General features: G+C 39.2%; 1 protein-coding gene across 2 annotated transcripts in view; it reads left to right on the top strand.

The window, feature by feature from the left end:
• The first annotated feature begins 10,295 nt into the window (after positions 1-10,295).
• vldlr (very low density lipoprotein receptor) overlaps positions 10,296-14,055 on the top strand; it is an 85,820-nt gene continuing 82,060 nt past the window's right edge. For both annotated transcript variants that reach the window (XM_084746652.1, XM_084746651.1), the window contains exon 1: positions 10,296-10,812. In XM_084746652.1, the coding sequence (XP_084602778.1) occupies positions 10,740-10,812 (73 nt within the window). In that variant the 5' untranslated portion in view covers positions 10,296-10,739. The remainder of the gene's footprint in view (positions 10,813-14,055) is intronic.

Genomic DNA, 14,055 nt, shown 5'->3' with positions numbered 1-14,055 from the left:
CTCTTGTCAAAAGATTGATTAATATTATTGAAATAGTTGACAAATTCTGTGAAATTTCCCTTCTTGTTGTTTCAAAGAGAATTTTATTTTCTCTAGCTCCTGTTACATCCTCATGTCTCAGTTAAGGTCATGTTTTCCTTGTTTCCAGTTTTCTGTTAGTATTTCCTGTTTTATTTTGATACTCACCTTTGTCTTTGGTTTCAGATACTTTACTTCCTGCCTCTCTATGTTTCCCGCCTTTGTGATTACCTGCCCAGCCCTAATTGGGTTAACCTGTGCCTCATTATCCCTCCTCCCTTGTGTATATAGTCCTTGTGCTGCCCTTTGTCTGTTGCCAGCTTGTCTCAGTTACTTGAGTGTTAATCTCTAGCTGTTATTCCTTGTGTTTTCTTTTGGATTTGACCTGATTTTTCTAGACTTGACTCTGCTTCAGCCTACTGTTTACTGGATACCTTAGTTTCTCTTTGGACTGACAACCTGTGCACCAAACTCTTTTTCATTAAAAGACTGCATCTGAGTCATTTTTCTGTTAGCTCTCATCTGACAGCAAGTATTTCATTACATCCCTCAAAAGATTTAACTGTGTTAGTGCAGTCCTCTGTTTCCAGTTGAGTAAGATCAGTCTTTGTGCCAGTAGACAGACAAATGATATCGTATTATGCTCCAAGCTTTTTTTTTTACTTATCAGTGGTATGAAATACACATTTATGGGATTAGTTTTTCTCCCGTGTAGCTCCGTGTATGATCCTACTGCACTTCCATCATGCAACGACCAGCAGTCTCTCTGTTACTAGCAGCCTAATTTATCCCAACTGTCCCTCCTTCCTGACAAAAATATTTTAAATTCATTCATTTTCATTGTGAATTAGGAAATAGTTGGAAGGCCACTTGGCAACCTATCAGGGACCAGATGTGGCTCATATACAGAGGACGTGGGTCCTTTTTCATTAATCATGTTGCACCCCCATGTTTGTACAGTTTTGACAAACCAAACACTGGCTCTAGATACGGCCTTTTGAGTTTTGTGCAAATTTCGTGGCCACTATAGGTTCATCCACATGCCTGGAAGGGTAAAGTGAGACTAGGTGTTTGCAGTCTGCAAGCTCACCACTAGATGCCACTAAGTCCTACACACTGGCCCTTTAAAATAATAAGTTTCCATTATAAAAGATGTCTATAAAAGTACTGGCAGGACATCTTGAGCTGCAGCAAAGGTCAGTTCACCGCCTGGCATGTCAACAGCACCCAGCAGGACAGCAGCGGCCTGCAGAGAGTGATGCGGTCGGCCGAACGTACCTCGGGGGGTGCACTCCAGGACCGAGGTCGGTATAATTATAAAGGATTTGAGCGATCCAAACAATGGCCTCTCTGAACTGTTGCAGTCAGGGAAGCGTTACTGCAGTCACAGAGCCAGAACAGAGAGGCCACAGATGAACTACTTCCCTCAGGCCATCACAATCCTGAACAAGGACACTGCCAGGGTTACTGATGTTAACAATACTTCCACACTTCTACTGCATCCCTTAATAGTTATACTTTACTTAATATTTGTTCCTTATCTGACATTTTTACGTCTCTAATCTTTTGTAGATATATTGTGTTTATATATTCTCTTCTCTTGTTGTATATATTGTATTTTTTAATATAATTTATGCCAAGTGCAGTACTGGAGGGGGCAATAAGCATTTCACTGCACAGTGTAGAGATATCTTGAGTATCTGGCAAATAAAGATTTGAAAGACGACTTTGTACCAAGCAGCACTTCATCTTTTTTTGTGTTTGTAATATTGGAAGCAAAAGATGGATCCCAGAATTTTCAATAAGTACGACGTCCCAGTAGATAGTAGATATTTCCAGATGAGTGTAACCAGCTTTGAGTGTCGCTGTCTGTGGTGCTGAACAGCACTTATGGTCCAATGAGAGAGCACACAGAGATCAGAGCATGTCCTCAAACTGATCGCTAAACAGTGCGATCAAATGAATGACTGGATTAGCAAACTGACATGCATTCTTTCTGTCTGACATTCATCTGACATGTTTCTGTTTTATCCCACTGTCACTGTGTTGTTGTTGTTTTTTTAACCAACAGATGTCAGTCCTATGGAGGCCCCAAGAGACAAGTGAGAAAGAAAAATCTGGTGATCCATTTTCAAAGTCTGATCTAAATGTTCTCTCTTGTGTTAATAACTTTAGAACAAGAGAAAAAAGTTCCTTAAAAAATTGTATGTGAAACAGGGAACAGTTTTGCCAGGGCAAAGAAATTGTTTTCAAGAAAGTGTTTGTTATTGTAATACTAATTTCAGGCTAAAGTGCACCACTGCCCTGTTTTCAAAATAGGACTACAAGCATATGATATGAAATGTATTTTATTTGGCACCTATAGTGTTGAAATACATTTATTGCCAAAAGACAGACATGACAGTGATGTTAGATAACTTACTAACACAATATACAGTATGTGCCTTGTGTTGAGACTGTGTAGAGAAATTAAAAGACACCTGGAAGAAAACATGAATGCTTTTAGTTCTGTTTAGAACGTGGAGGTCTGGTGCACTTCAGCCTCTTGTGGCCAAAATTATTACAACAACAAAGACTGATTTTTTTTTTTTCTTTTACTTATTCTTTATTAAATTATCTCACAGAGCTTTATTTTTTGCCTGGCAAAACTCTGATGAAGAAAATGAAGGATTTTAGAGATTATCCTGGCAAAACATTTTTTGCCTGTTCTTAAAGGGATAGTTCACCCAAAAATGACAATTCAGACAATTTACGTGAATGGTGACCAGTTTTCAAATGGAAAAAAACAACTGAAAAAACATAAAATGCCTCCATACTGCTCATCTGGTGTAATCTAAGTCTCCTAAGCCAGCGACATGCCAAGTTGACTTGAGAGACGTCATTTACACCATGTTTTTAGCCAAAATCTTCACTGTAAATCCTTTACTCTGAGCCATGTTCAGGGGCACGTGCACACCGTCCAAACACTGTCTGTGTGGTGTGATGGTGTGCCAGCGCAAGTGAACAGCATGTTGAGGCTTTTGGAGACTTGGATTACACCGGACGAGCTGTATGGAGGCATTTTATGTGTGTTTTCAATCACAATTCACTTCAAATGTTTGGGAGATTCTATTTTCCTATGAAATGCCAAACTAAACCTGACCTTTAATCAGCATGAGGATGAGTAGACAATGACTGAATTTTCATTTTTGGCTGAACTATCCCTTTAAGTCATAAGCACAGGAAAGAAAATGGATCAGATTTTTTTTTCTCACTTGTTTCTCAGGGCTTCCATAGGAGCTGTGCATTCTTTTCTCCAGATATTTTCATTATGTTTCTGTTATATAAAGCACTTTTATACACTTTGACTAGAAAATCACTATTTCATTTACCATTTATTCCACTGTCACTCTGCTTTTTTATTACCGACAGATGTCATTTCTGTTCAAAGTAAATGGGAAATTTTAGTGTGGAAGGTCGAAGCAGTCACGCCTTTCATCTGCTTTTAGTCAACATGGATGGAGGACGCTTCAAGGGGTGACAACTTTTCAAGTGAAATATATTACTTTTATGCAATTCAGTGTGCTACCAGTCTTTCTAATGCTTTTGCACATGGTTATAGCTCATTTTGGACAAGATGAATCACTCTGGTGTGGCATTAAATCACAGCAGAACCTTCTCTCCATTCTCTTCCGCCTCCTCTGAGGGCTGAGCAGGGAAAATAAAGATCCTAAAAAGAGAGTGGACGAGCAGCTCTCCTTCACAGAGAGATAAAGACACTCCCCCCCTCGGCTACGAAACCGCTTCAGAAACCTGGCCCAGATCTAGCCATGATTAAATATCCGCTCTCAGCCAGTGGTGAGAGTCCCGGCAGCTTCCTGGTGAGAAGAGGATAAAGCTGTTTGGTCTGAGGAAGTGTTGATATCTGGAGGCTGTGTGCAGTTCTCTGCCTTCTAAATGTCGCTTCTCTGCTGGATTTTAAGTCTTTTAATTTGTCCATGATGAGATGAAAATGAAAAACTAAAACCGCACCGGGGGCCTGGTTTTATGAACCATCTGTAGCTGGGTTTCTTCAGTTTTTTTTCCCTCTTTGTGCTCCAGTTGAATCTCAGTTGTTTTAGCTTGTTTTTCATAACTGACTGTAAAGCTGCGGTTTCATGGCACCGCTGGACACACACTTAACATTTCTCTCTGCTGTGCTGCTGTGAGCCACTCAGCATGGAAAAGCAGCACAAAATAAATGTGTCAAAAGTAATTCTGTGGAAAGCCTTGAATCTAATATTGCAGTGGTCCTTTACACGGTGGGGGAGGGGTATAGCATATTTTTATGTGTACTGATACAGCGATGCCAGGTGCTGATTTTTTATTCTATCAATTATTAATATTGCAAATGAAATTAAACGTTATTTTCAGTCCACTAGATAGTGCTGAGGTTTTTTCTGGGGAGGTCAGTAGATGTCACAGTCACAGTTTGTCTACTTGAAAGTCCCATTATAGGTGAGTAAAAACATTAAAGTGGAAATGATTGAAGCAAGATGAACAGACTCATTCACTGTCCCCACTATTGTTGGGCCTCTGGTTATTCCCACTCTGGACATTTTTTTTTTCCTTTAATTTTTCAGTTAATTTTTTTTTTTTTATTGTAGTACTATCTTATGACAAAACATTGAAAAATTGAAAATTGAAATAATATTGTAGTGTGACTTAAGTATTGTGGTAATATTGTACCATGGAACCTTTGGTAATTGTCCCTCTGGACATTTTTCAGTTGATAAAAGGTAATAAATCACAATGCAATCACAATTTTTGTTATCACAATACTCATCGCAAGACATTTTTTAAAAATCACAATAATATCATACTGTAAGAACTGTGATAATACCAAATCATGGTGGCTCTGGTGATTCCTACCAATCATAACTTTCATTTGATAAAGGTAATAAATCACAATATATTGCAATTTTTTAGTAAAACATTTAAAACCGCAAATACATTGTATAATGACAAGTATTATGATAATATCATGTGGTGGTGCCTCTGGTGATTTCCCCTTTGATATTTTTTGTTGAAAAAAGATAATAAATCTCAATTTATCACAATCACAGTACTCAGGCAAAATGTTTAAAATCACAATAATATTGTATCGTGACAGAAGTATCGTGATAGTATCATATCCTGGGGCCTTTGGTGATCCCAATCTGATACTTTTTAGTTGAAAAATGTAATAAATGGCAATATATCACAATTTTTGTTATTACAGTTCTTCTCTTCTGCAAAACATTTCGAATCAAATTATTATCATGTCATGACTTAAGTAAGATACACCACATCCTATCTGGTGATTTCCATCTGTTTTATCTATTTTTTTTACCTGGAAAGACTTTCATAGTGGTAGATTTCTGGAAACGAAAATATAAAAACTGCTGCCAAGTGATACAGAAAACCAACTTCTTCTGTTGTTCCCATGACAGTGACTGGAAAACTGCCTCATCATTTACAGATTAACATGAATGTGGGTTGAAGCGGCTTAAATGGAGCCATCTGGTGCTGTAAATGTTCACCTTGGGTTTTGTGCTGGTTGACACTATGCAGTGACATCTACCTGCCATGTTTGATTAGAGATTTCTGACAATACACAGAGCCACAGCGGACAAGTTGGTCACACAGTGATGGTGGTGGGCACTGGGTTTTGTGATTGAAAGCATTTTTTTAATCATGGCATCTCTGTGGTCTAACAAGACATTTACGCAGCCTTAGAGTCACAGCCCAGAGGCCTCTTTTCAGCCCAGTGTCACTTGATTAGCTAAAGCCACTCTTTTGCTGATCTTGGTACAAAATAAATCCTAAACCTGTGGGTAATACAGGTGTCCCTTCAAATCTTATGTGGGAACAGAGGAGTTTAGAAGCTTAGACTCTCAGCACCTGTAAACAAAACATTGTGAGCTAGTTCTTATTAAAAAACATTTTCTCACTGACTTCAAAATGTCAGTTGGGCTTTTGAGTTGTTATACTGTAAAAGTTCAAGTTTAGTAAACTTGCAAACTAGCAAATCTTTAACTGTTGTTTCTATTTTGTCCCTATAAGAATAAAAAAACAATATGGTTTTATGACTTATTATGATTATATAAGATTCCTTGATTATGTAAGATTCCTTCATCTATAAGAAAGACACGTCTCTGGACAATCTAAAACCATAGTGGCATCCAGTGGTGAGCTTGCAGATTGCAAATGCTCCCTCTCACCCTCCCCTTCCATGCATGTATAAGAACCTATGGTGTTCATGAAACCTGCAAAAAATGCAACAGCCCATATCTAGAGCCAGAGTTTTGTTTGTTCTCCCAGGGCAACTGTCGAAGCATGGTAGTTTAAAATGGCAGCCTCTATGGAAGAGGACCAGTGCCCTAGGGCTCATTCTATAACAGAAACAGAAGAATTCTTATTTTCATCTGATAATACACAAAAACAAAAATGTATTTGTGAATATTATAGTTAATTTCTGCCAATAAACCCCTGTAAATCTTACACACCGGACCTTTGATTCTCAAGCCATGCATCCCATAAATGTTTCTTTTTAAAAACCGAGTTTGTTAAATATGAAGCTAGAGCCACCAGGCCTCTCATTATGAAGACTGAGAAACAGCTAGCCCGGCCATGTCCAGCTTTTTAAACACCACCAGGATGTGTTCATATTTACATTAACATGCATATAAATTCACTATCACTTGTTTGACTGAGTGCACTATGTTGGTGCAGCTCAAACCTTGCCTTTGCTGCAACGTCACCCGGTAATGCATTGCTGTTTGAAACGTGTTATTCAAATTCATAATAAGCATCTCATTAAAATGGCACCTATCAAGGGGAGGGGTGTATTAGGCAGCAAGTGAACAGTCAGATCTTCAAGTTCATGTGAAAGTTGTTAGGTTGGCCTCCAAATTCTCCACATAAGTCTTGTCAAGTGTCGGTGGGATGTGCTGGAACAATGAGTCTGTTCTCTGGAGGCCCTGCAACTTAAAGAGCAATATGTAGCAACTGAAAATGAGTACGCAGCCCAAATAGTGCATTGGAGCGACATTTTAAATTGGTTGAAATCCTATTTAATAGACAATCTGTGGTTGAAGCAAGTTGTTTCCTCCCTCTCCTCCCCAGACTTGGGGAAGCTCTGGCAGGCTGCAGGAACACTGCAGGAGCACAAGAGGCATGCAACATTATAAACTGACAACAGCAAGTGAGGACGAGTCCTCCACTGTAAGTTGATCAGCTGTTTATACGTGTTAATTGTCTGTTAATGTAAAGTTAAGCCCATTATCCTGAAAATAAAAGCCAACTGCTCTGAAATAACACACCCTTCAAATTATGTGACTAGACTCCATTAAGATTTTGCTCATTTTAACAGTTTAAAAACATCTACTTAATCTACAAGATTATTAATGATTTCTTATGACTCATAAACAGACACTTACTCCTTCTATGAACATTTTGCATTAATTTAAACTCTAATTAACAGGAAAAGATTTCTCTCTGAAAGGATCTCCTGCTCAGATTTTGGTGTGAGGTACCACAGAGTTAAATCACTTTACAGTGATTTGGTGCCTGATAAGGCTGTAAACTCACAGATCTAGATACAAAATAGATTTATTTATTCATAAAATTATAACATTTTAAATTATATACAGTAGATTGGTTTAAGAGATAAACTATAAAAGACAGTTTCTCATTGAGGGGTGCAAGGCTGAATTAAGAAGTCTCACGGGCAGAGGGAAGAAGCTGCGTTGTAGTCTGGTGGAACCACAGCAGATACTTCTGTATCTTTTGCCTGATGGCAGCAATTTACTGAAACTGGATTTCATTGTTTCATGGTTACCTGGAGCAACATACACACACCAAAGCAGTGCTTTGTTCTGAACACCCAATTAATGTTAAAATACTGATTTCACTTGATTCTGTATATAGTCTATAATGTAAATATCTGTTACCGCGTGGAACTGATCAACAACCACATCACCTCCGCAAATGAATTGTTACCATTTTCTGTCGTGCGTGAATAAATACTCTATTTATTGTTTCTTCAAAGGTCTAATTCTTTCTGTCAGTTGTAGAGCTGATTATAGCAGCTGGTGAGCCTGCAAATAATGATTTTCCATCCATCAGATCTGTAATCGGTGTGTGTGTTAGTGTACGCTCGGAGGTGACTGCAAGAAAGAGATACTGACAGTCAGAGAGACAGATAGACACTTCCTCATACAGAATCGTACAGTGGTTTGTATGTGTGTGTGTGTGTGTGTGTTTTTTTTTTTTTTCAGGAAATGTAAAAATCTGGGACAGAATGAGCCTTGGGGTGTATCAGCAGCCATCAGCCATCACTGAAGATGAGGTTCAATCCTCTGATAAGAACTCAGAGAGCCTATGAAACCTGGCATCACGCAGCCCCCTGGAAAATCCAAAGGCCCGGTGATCAAAATGGGGAGAAATAACATCAGACAGACACAGGGAAGAAAATGTAAGAGATGAATTTAGTTCTAAGTGGTATTCACTCTTTGAAAAATGGGACATCTGCTCTTACAAAATGATTGGAAATAAAACCAAAACTAAACATATGGTGCCTCACAAGTGGTAGGTATACTGTAAGTCCTCAGCTGCCAGAATGGTAACACATTTGATCCTTTATCATTCTGACATAATGAGTAGTGGGCTTCAGGTAATTGTGACTTCTTCTGTTTGGTTAAAATACATAATACCTTAAAATAGATAAAGACCGATTCCCCTTTGCAAACAGTCAAGGATGTGTCCAGAGCTCCTCAGAGACTATAATTACAGCATATTTCACTATGCTGTAATTACCACTTGGGGTCACAGTGGCCACTGTTGAGTATTAACATAGGCTCATTTTCAAGTGTTGGGGGAGACCCGGGGCATTTGTACCATTGTCCGTCATAATTCAAAGACTATTTAAAATACACTAGTCATCTTTTGATATAAGAAACATAAATGTGCACCAATTAATGACACAATAGATATAATTTTGCACATAAGGACAGACTAAAATTAAATTTAATGCAAGAGGTAACAATTGCCCCCTTGGTGGGGCCAACTGTAGCATTGGACACTGATTTATTTTTTTTTATCATATTAACCTATTGTATCGCAAATAAAAGCACACCTCAAAATAGACGCATTACTGCTGTAGTATCTAATACAGTTACTTAAAGCTACTCCAAGGAACTTTCAGATTTTGTTGATTTTAGGAGCCTCTGTTGACAAAAGATTTAGCGTTTCAACCACAATAAACTCAAAATATAATGCCAAAAATAAAATTATCTATATAAAAATCTCTTCCTGCTTCTTGTTGATTGGCTAACATGCTACTCACTATACCTTTAGTTGGGAAAATGTAAACAGGCTTGCTTTATTTGGTTTCATAGGGAATCTGACCCAGTGGCAGACATTAAGAATAAATATATAGAAATAGATAATTTTCTTATGGAAGGATGTAGGTCATGAAGAAGTAACAGAAATAAACTGGGACTATTTCTGGTCTTAAAAACTCAATTGTTGTAGCTTTAAGATTTCTTTTTGTATATGGTTTGAATTAATTTAGAATTCAGGCATTGTGTGCATTCAAAGCAAAAATCTTTTTGCCGAACACTAGCACACTTAAGTGTTAACTAGATTTTAATTATTTCAATAGAATAATTTTAGATTTAAATTTTGTGGAAATATGTTCATTTGCTATCAGAAAAGTGTGTCAGTACAAACTATGTGCAGGTTATGGTTAGCTAGTTCTTGGTTCTAAGTGAAAGTTTCGCAAATTTTCATTTGAACAAATCACCACAAACCAGGCTGTGCTGATTAATTCTCCCATTGTGGCTGAAGTTGAAGGACTGTGGTGATTGTCCAGAATAAAAATGAGTCAACACAGGTTAATTGTACCCTGTATGTTTTTCAGTGGACATTGCAAACTGTTGTGGCTGTCTGCTAGAGAACCCTTCTTGATTAGGGCTGGGGGTATGGTATGGGTTGATTACTTCCAGAAATGGCTTTCTGTCAGAATGCTATAAGGGCTAACTTTTCTCCTGTCAACATAAGCAATAAATAAACAGAAAATTGATCAGTGTTAATCAGATAACAAATCCAATAAAACTATAGTTACTGAGCTATGTATTTATCCATCTTCGATATTGTTCCTATCTGCGTGTAAATAAAGTCTCCTTTATTATTTATTATTTCCTGCGGATTGTAAAGGGTTAACAGTGTGCCAAAGACGTACTGAAGGAGGAAAAAAATCCTCCTCAGCTGTGACGGGCTCTGTGTAGCACCACTGACAAACCGGTCACCGGAGCCGCTCGTTACCGTCAATTTTCGGAAATGGATTTCAGCTCGAGAGGAGAGCACGGGAGCCCGAACGGCCCCCGCGGCGCGTGGTAGTAGAAACGAGCTCAAAAGGCGCGTGGTGTGCGCGTCGGTCACCTCGGTTTGTTCTCACACACTGACACTGCTCCTTCACTGGGCACAGTCCTCTGCAGCTGCTCGGTCGGTCGGTGGCTTCGGCAGGAGGAGCAGTTCTCTCCTCTTCTCTTCGTGTGTGTGTGTGTGTGCGTATGTGTGAGCGCGTGTTTGTCGTGTTTGTATGTGTGGCTTGCGCGTGAACCGGCAAAATCAAAGAGCAAGCAGGCCAGCGCGAGCCAGCAGGAAACGCAGGCAGCCCGCGAGCGCTCAGCTAGCAACCGCACGGTACACCGCGAGAGATGGTCACGTCCACACCGGGGCTCCTTCTGCTGCCGATGTTAATATGTCTCCAGCTCTGCGTTAACGTCCACGGTAAGTCTCGACTCCTCCGTATGTGTGTATGTGTGAGTATGTGTATTTGTTCGCGCGCGTGTGTGTGTTGGGAAACACGCTGAGGTTAGCTAACATAACCGAGCTGCTGTACACCTGTCTCGGCTGCTCCTTGAAGGAATTACCGTGCTTGGCTCCACCTTGGGCTAGTCAACCTTTCACTGCTTCTTATAAAATAAATCATTTTCTAAAATAAAATATTACTATATAACGTCTCTTGGGAGTTAAAACGAGACATTTGGTGCTTTGTGTGCGCTTTAAATGTATTTGAGGAGCGTGTTCGTCTTTTTAAATTGGTCATTGATTGTAGCTTGGGTGTTTTAGCTCAATATCTCGAAATGAAAGAGGGGAAAATAGGGGGGATGGAGAGGCCCGTTTGTAGTTTGTCTTGCCGCGTGCTGTACAGCAACTGCTTGTCGCTGCTCATTCATGGCCAATTAGCCCTGCGGTCAATTAATTTCACCCTGAAAACAGGAATAAACCCCTGCTTCTTGTGCTATGTTGGCGTCTATTCATGTCCTGATTTCTCATTCACTTCCACTGTGGGATTCTCCTCTGCTATCACCACCCCCAGCGAGGTTGGTAATTTATTTATTTATTCCTGAAGTGGAAGCCGACAGAGGGAGAGGGACGACAGGGAGAAGAAAAGGGGTTACAGTGGATTTGATATAGAGCGGTAACATTGGCAAGCAGCACCGCAGTCCCGGGAGGGTAGCAGCAGCTGTGGGCATGGACGGAGAGGAGTGACCGCAGGTGATCCCCATCAGGGCCTAATTATAAGCGATGTGGCCAAGGTTAAGTGATTACTACCAACTGGTGGTACTTGTAGAGCAGTTTTCACTAGTGCTGCAACCATCATTTAATTTTCACTATCCGTTAAGCCTTTTTTTTTTTCTTTTTTTTATCCTATTAGGTCTATAAAATGCCAGAAAGTAGTGAGAAATGCCAATTACAAGCTCCCAGAGCATCCTCTTCCATTGGTTTTAATAAGAATCTAAAAGTCATAGATATCTAGTCCATGATACAAATCAGAAAATGAGTACTGATAGGATTAGTCTTTAAATTGATTAAATGACTGAAATTTAATCACTAGCTTCTTGAAAAATGAAGTGAAAATGCTTCTCAGATGTGAATACTTGCAGTTTTGCTGTTTTCTATCATTGTTAGTTAAGTGACTTAAACTGTTTTTTCCCATATTTAATAGACAAAATCCTTAACTGTAGTTATAACCACCAGAAAGTCTTAAAATTGAGAATCTTAAACCAGCAAATGTTTTGCATTTTAGCTAGGTGGTTGAATGCTTAAGTGTTACAACTTATAGTTATTAACAGTATGGGTGTAATGATAAACTCATTTGAATCAATATATGGATTCAATGTTCTACAGTCCAGTATTACTGATGCAAAGTGAAAGTGTCGATCTATTGCATCATCTTTAAGATATGCCTTTATTTTGAAATTCCCATAGCTTGTCTGTGTAACAAATGTCTGGAAGAGTTAAGTCATAAAACTGATAATCATAACATTTGCTTTCTTGCTTTTGCAACTCTTGCTTTTTAAGAGTTGACATAAATGTAAGTCAGTGTATTCAATGGACATATGATATCATCTGATATTGACCCCTGAACTGTATCAGATTGTATCATAGCAGACTTTGTGATATTGGCAAATATCATACTGTTGCCCAAAGAATTGATATATCTTATAGTTGCCATAACTTCCAGGAAGGTGAAAGCCAGAGTGATGAAGGAAGTTTGCAAATGTGACTGAGCATAATGTGAAATGAATAAGTAATATTAGTCAATTAGATTTTCATTGGCAGTGGTGGTTGTTAAACACTAACTCACAAAATCCCACCACATGACCTCACAAACTCTTTTTTGATGTTTTCAATGCATAGCGACAGAACTTACTTGTGCGTTTGTCAGTCATTAAATTAGGAAATCAAGTTTAAGTGGATTAATTGTCTAATCATTTTGGTGCTAATTCACATCCTCTACTTTTTAGAAAGCTTACAATGACAACCAAACACAAAACTTTATTTGCTAATGTTGCCAACAAGCCCTGGTTCAGGACTGTCTGTTGCATACAGCTATCTTGCTTTTGAGTGATTTCCTGTTTTTGATCATATTTGCAATATAGCTTTTTCATAGAACATGAGAAGCCTGGTTATTCATATACTTGTATGCATGATCATAACCAAATATTCAGGATAAGATGTTTAGATGCCACAGTATCCTAGCCACTGACATAGCCAGGATTCTCAAAACTGGGATAAGGTAAACTGAACCGGCCTTTCTTGGTCAAGTTAAATCAGGATTTTCGGGATACTTTCCACTCACCTAACATATTTTCACACCTTAAAGGCTGCCAAAAGATCAAATCTAATGAGTTTCTTTCTGTAAATTAAATATCTGAAACAAGTTCATGTACATAAAACTGCAGGACCGTGACTCGGAGTATGACAGTCCTGGGCCAGGGCTTGTTAGACATTGTGGAATTTCTTTTCCAGCTCCACATACATAAAATATTTACACAACTTTGGCATAATTTTATTAATGCTGTTACTAATCATTTAAGCACTAGTTTGCACGTAGGCTAAATTATACAACAGCTCACAGAGGCAGAGTGAGCTGTGTTTGGCTGCTTGTGTCTTGCACAGATTTAAGTCTCTTGAATTCTTACCTACCATGGAAAATGGCCTTTGGGAGAAACAGTGAATCAAAACTAGTGCTTGTAATGCGCGCACACTCCCTATAGCATACACCCACCACTACCACTGCCGCCTCCTCATTCTCAGCAACAAACCAAACCCAAACACACATGCACGCGGACACAGATTGAGATTGTGTGAGCCTATTTGAACAAGACGTCACGCAAATTAGATAGCGGCAAGAGCAGCAGCAGCGACGCTGGCCTGATTAAAATGGATGTATTTTTCCTCCACGGTTACTGTGATACCATGCACTAGACCCAGATCCTCAGCTATATGAGGGGGGGCTGTGTGGGGGTGCGCTTGGTTCTTGAAGTGGGCGGGGTGGTGGACAGAGGGAGGAGGAGGAGTACGCTGCAACCATTTCTGTTACTGGGGAAAATTGCATTACCATGACCTCTAGCATGACAACGTTTACATAGCTCACAATGATCTACTATTTTGGGAGGTTCAGACGTTCATTGCAGCTCCATGCCTGTTGAATATGCGGTTTGAACCCCACAGGGAGTTCTA

The sequence above is a fragment of the Lutjanus erythropterus genome, chromosome 20 (assembly GCF_056507025.1).
Source record: "Lutjanus erythropterus isolate fLutEry1 chromosome 20, fLutEry1.hap2, whole genome shotgun sequence".
Taxonomy (NCBI): domain Eukaryota; kingdom Metazoa; phylum Chordata; class Actinopteri; order Lutjaniformes; family Lutjanidae; genus Lutjanus; species Lutjanus erythropterus.
The sequence above is the reverse complement of the archived record's forward strand: the minus strand, read 5'-3'. Positions and strand labels throughout refer to the sequence as shown.